Genomic DNA, 4,083 nt, shown 5'->3' on the forward strand with positions numbered 1-4,083 from the left:
TTTAATAAAATATTATAAATTAATTTTATTTTATTATAATATTTTTAAATTAAAAAAAAATTATTATATTGTCCAGTAGATTTAAAGAAAGGAAAAAAAAATTCTCTAAAAAGTTATAAGTTTAAATTCAGAGGAAGATAGAGTATGTATGCTTTTGTAAATTTTACAAGTCAAATTAGTGCAAAGATATAGATCCCTTGTCCAATAAATAAAAAATCTTTTACACCAATTTGATGTCTAACTTCACATCTATTATTATTATTATTATTAAGAAAAAAAATAAAACTCTTAATACATATAAATGAAAACCATGGTAGATAATAAAAATGTGTAACCCTTCATTTTTAAATTTAAATATAGGTTTAGTGTAGCAATTGGGCACGACTTCCCCTTTAAACTCAAAATCAAATCATGTGTTATTAGGAGTTTGATGAAAGGAGGCCAAGAATTTGCCCCATTTAGATATTCAGCCAATCAATTCAATTAACTGGCCTATATCAACATCTTCCTCAACCTCATAAGTGGACACTGTCATTTTGCACTCCAACCAATTCAAGAACTTCACATTCCATTTGCGTTCTTCAGTCTTCAATTCTTGGAAATGTTTTTTCAAATATTTCAAATATAAATAAAAAATATTTTACACCAATTTGATGTCTAACTTCACGTCTAACATTATTATTATTATGAAAAAAAAACAACTCTTAATACATGTAAAAACATAATGACAACCATGGTAGATAATGAAAATGTGTAACCATTAGTCTTTAATTTACTTGGTCATGACTTCCACTTCAAACACAAAATCATCTATTATAATGCATTTGATGAAAGAAAACCAAGAATGACCTATAGCTGGTCATTTAGATATTCAACCCACCAATTCAATTAACTGAACAATGTCATCATCTTCCCCAAGCTCATAAGTGGACACTGTCATTTTGCACTGCAACCAATTCAGGAACTTCACATCCGATTTGCGTTCTTCAGTTTTCAATTCTTGGGGATGTTCTTTCAAATATTTCAAGTAATCCAGGGCCTCGGGAAATCCAATGCTGTCTGCAACAATGCCTGCTCCTTTCTTAAGCATGTGTTTGTCCTTGAGTAACAGAAAATCTGGCAGATAAGAGTTTTTGAAGTGATCCATAAATATGAAATCAAAGTTTAGGATATTCATTTCACTCTCTATTTTACCAATCACTTCATTCAATGTTCCCTTCAACACTGTCACCTTTGTGGACAATCCTGATGATGACAGATCAACATAAAGTGTTATTAGAAGTCAACTCATAGAAACATACCATGGTCCAACAAATACTTGAAGTTAGGTCAAAATTAGGAGCACTATGAAATTCTTGAGAATACAATACATGGATTTATTAAAATTTCAATATACCCATTTCTAGCATCAAGCTTAAGGCTATCATTCAACGCACTCTTTGAAGAAGCTAGACTGTACTCTAAATTCATAGTTTATTGCTTATAATTTTCCATGAGAATATGCATTAAAATGTGGTGGACAGGACTTTTCTATATTTTTCCCCTTTAAATTGGATGGTTGAATGGGTTATTAAGCAGAGTCTTACTAATTGGATGGTGGAATGGGTTATTAAGCAGAGTCTTACCAGGTACAATGGGTTATTAAGCAGAGTCTTACTAATTGGATGGTGGAATGGGTTATTAAGCAGAGTCTTACCAGGTACAGGGTCAAATCCTTTGGACTGTAACTATAACCCCAGTTTTTTTATAAGTAATTCCCATAATAACACAACACCATATTTCTGTGTTTATTTTCATTCTCATGAAAATATAAGAAATAAATGTTGAGATGGTGTAATGGAATTTAGCAGAGACTCTAGATACTGAATGAACTTTCATCAGAAAAAAAACATCTACCATAGCTTCATTCTAAACATTCTGAAAAAGCAATTTCACACTAAACATTCCTCCTAGCATTGGTTCAATCTAGTTGCAGTAAAGAATTTTCATTGAAGAACAAGTATTCAACATTTTGATGTGTGTTGTAATAGGGTTCTCTTCCACATCATAGGGAATAACACTATGTTTATGGACAACAAAGGAATGAAAACAGTGTTTAGGTCTGAATCATTCCCATAAAAATATAAGAATTACAAGTTGATATGGTCTATTGACATTTAGCAGTGACTTTAGGTGCTGAATGAACTTTCATGGAAAAAAACACCTCACAGAGCTTCGTTCTAAACACACTTAAAAGCAATTTCATACTAAACATTCCTCCAAGTAGTGCTTCAATCTAGTTGTGATAAAGATTTTTTCATTGAAAAATAAGTATTCAACAGTTTGTTCTGTGCTGTAGCAACAGAGCTTTTATCATTAAAAAGATATGAACTAATAACATGCAGGAAGCCTCCTGTTGGGGTTGGAGGAAAGATAGCTTAATGTATCTGTCCATATGTAGAGTATTGGATTTTCTTCCACATCGTAGAGAATAACACTATATTTATTGACAAATAAAGGAATGAAAACAGTGTTTAGCTCTGACTTTTGGAGAAGACTTTTATTTAAAAAATAATATCAAATTAGCCTCAGCTTCTGCAAAAAGGACTAGAAAGACTAGTCAATAGGTTATATATATATATGAGTTCATACTATATATATAAACTAGACTTTTATATAAGGTATATTTTAAGAAGCCAGTTCATACTGACTACATAGTTAAAGTGGATGCTTTAGTGCACTGATATGCTGTGGAATAAACTGCCAGAAGACAGGGAGATGAATTTGAAGACTCACTGCACAGATTATTTGTGATTTAAAATAATAAATAAAATATGTAATAAAAAATATTATATATATGTGTGGGAATTAACTTAATAAATCATTAAAATTTTCATCATTTGTATACTAATTCTGAATTCCAAAATAAGGTATCAAAAGTATTGATCAATTTAATGGGGAATGAAGGAAAAAGCTATCACATTAGTTGGGTTTTTACTCGAGAAAAAGGCCCCAAAAACATTTTTCATTGACAGAGCCCTAAGGCTTCAGTGCACTACACTGCCAATCAGACAGGAAGAAACACTTCACAGAACTACACTGCTAGTCAAACAGAGGGAGAAGCAGTTTTTGTTTAATACAAAGACTATATACATTCTCTAATAAGATTACGAGATATCAATCCTCACTGCTAAACAAGGAAGAAGAGAGAAAATATTTTTCAATAAAAAAGACAATACCCATCTCTGATATTATGTTTTAAGACACCGAGATAACAAAATAATTGGGCTATATTATAATTGCAGAAAAGTTCACCTGCGTGCTCTATTATTGCTCTGGCAATTGCACAGTTATCTGAGTTCATTTCTATTGAAACCAGTTTGCTGCCACGCTTTCCCATCTTTGAAGCAATTCTAATGGCAGAATACCCACAATAAGTTCCGAGCTCTAAGGCCATTTTGGGATTGAATTGTTCCACTGCAGCATCTAGAATAGAACCCTTCTCCTCACCTAAAATTGGCAGCCAGGTATGGCTATTAAAATCGACAATGGCCTTCAGCACAGACTCTGCATTTCCCTTCTCTGCAGTTTGCAAGACATGGCTTAGCAGGGCGTGCTCTCTGTGATCAGGGGAATTGCCCGTCAGCCATGCTTGCGTATTATTGGAAAATGTAAAATATGACAATAACTTCGACACAAGATCGCCTGCCATGGCTTGAATCTATTCAGAGAACAGAGATGGGTAATGTACTGCAATGTCAGTGAATGCCTATATAGTCATAGTATACAAAAGGAATATGATTCAAAACTTGTGGATGTAATGTATAGCTTTGTTGGGAGTTTAGGGATGGATATTTTCAGAGTACCCTTTGGAGTATTTGGAATTCTCCTTGGGAATTTCAAAAGACAGTAAATTTAAAATGTATTGCTTTGTTGGGAGTTTAGGGATGGATATTTTCAGAGTACCCTTTGGAGCTTTGGAATTCTCCTTGGGAATTTCAAAAGACAGTAAATTTAAATTTAAGTGAAAACTTAGGTTGAAAATGTAGTGTCAAAATTTTTAATCAGCAGCATGGGTTTCTCTAATCATGTTTTGTCAGTTTA

At 32.6% G+C, this 4,083-nt stretch overlaps 1 protein-coding gene across 1 annotated transcript; it reads right to left on the minus strand.

Moving 5' to 3' along the window:
* Positions 1-741: 741 nt before the first annotated feature.
* Positions 742-3,880, minus strand: LOC149210358 (uncharacterized). The gene is made up of 2 exons (XM_089394414.1): positions 3,295-3,880; positions 742-1,245 (listed from the first exon to the last, which is right to left on the minus strand). The coding sequence occupies exons 1-2, from the start codon at positions 3,689-3,691 to the stop codon at positions 872-874; spliced, it is 771 nt and encodes a 256-aa protein (XP_089250540.1). The 5' UTR covers positions 3,692-3,880; the 3' UTR covers positions 742-871.
* Positions 3,881-4,083: the final 203 nt, after the last annotated feature.

This window comes from Pinus tabuliformis, chromosome 1_2, assembly GCF_031772625.1.
Source record: "Pinus tabuliformis cultivar Carrire ecotype Pingquan chromosome 1_2, CPIR1, whole genome shotgun sequence".
NCBI classification, from domain to species: Eukaryota; Viridiplantae; Streptophyta; class Pinopsida; order Pinales; family Pinaceae; genus Pinus; species Pinus tabuliformis.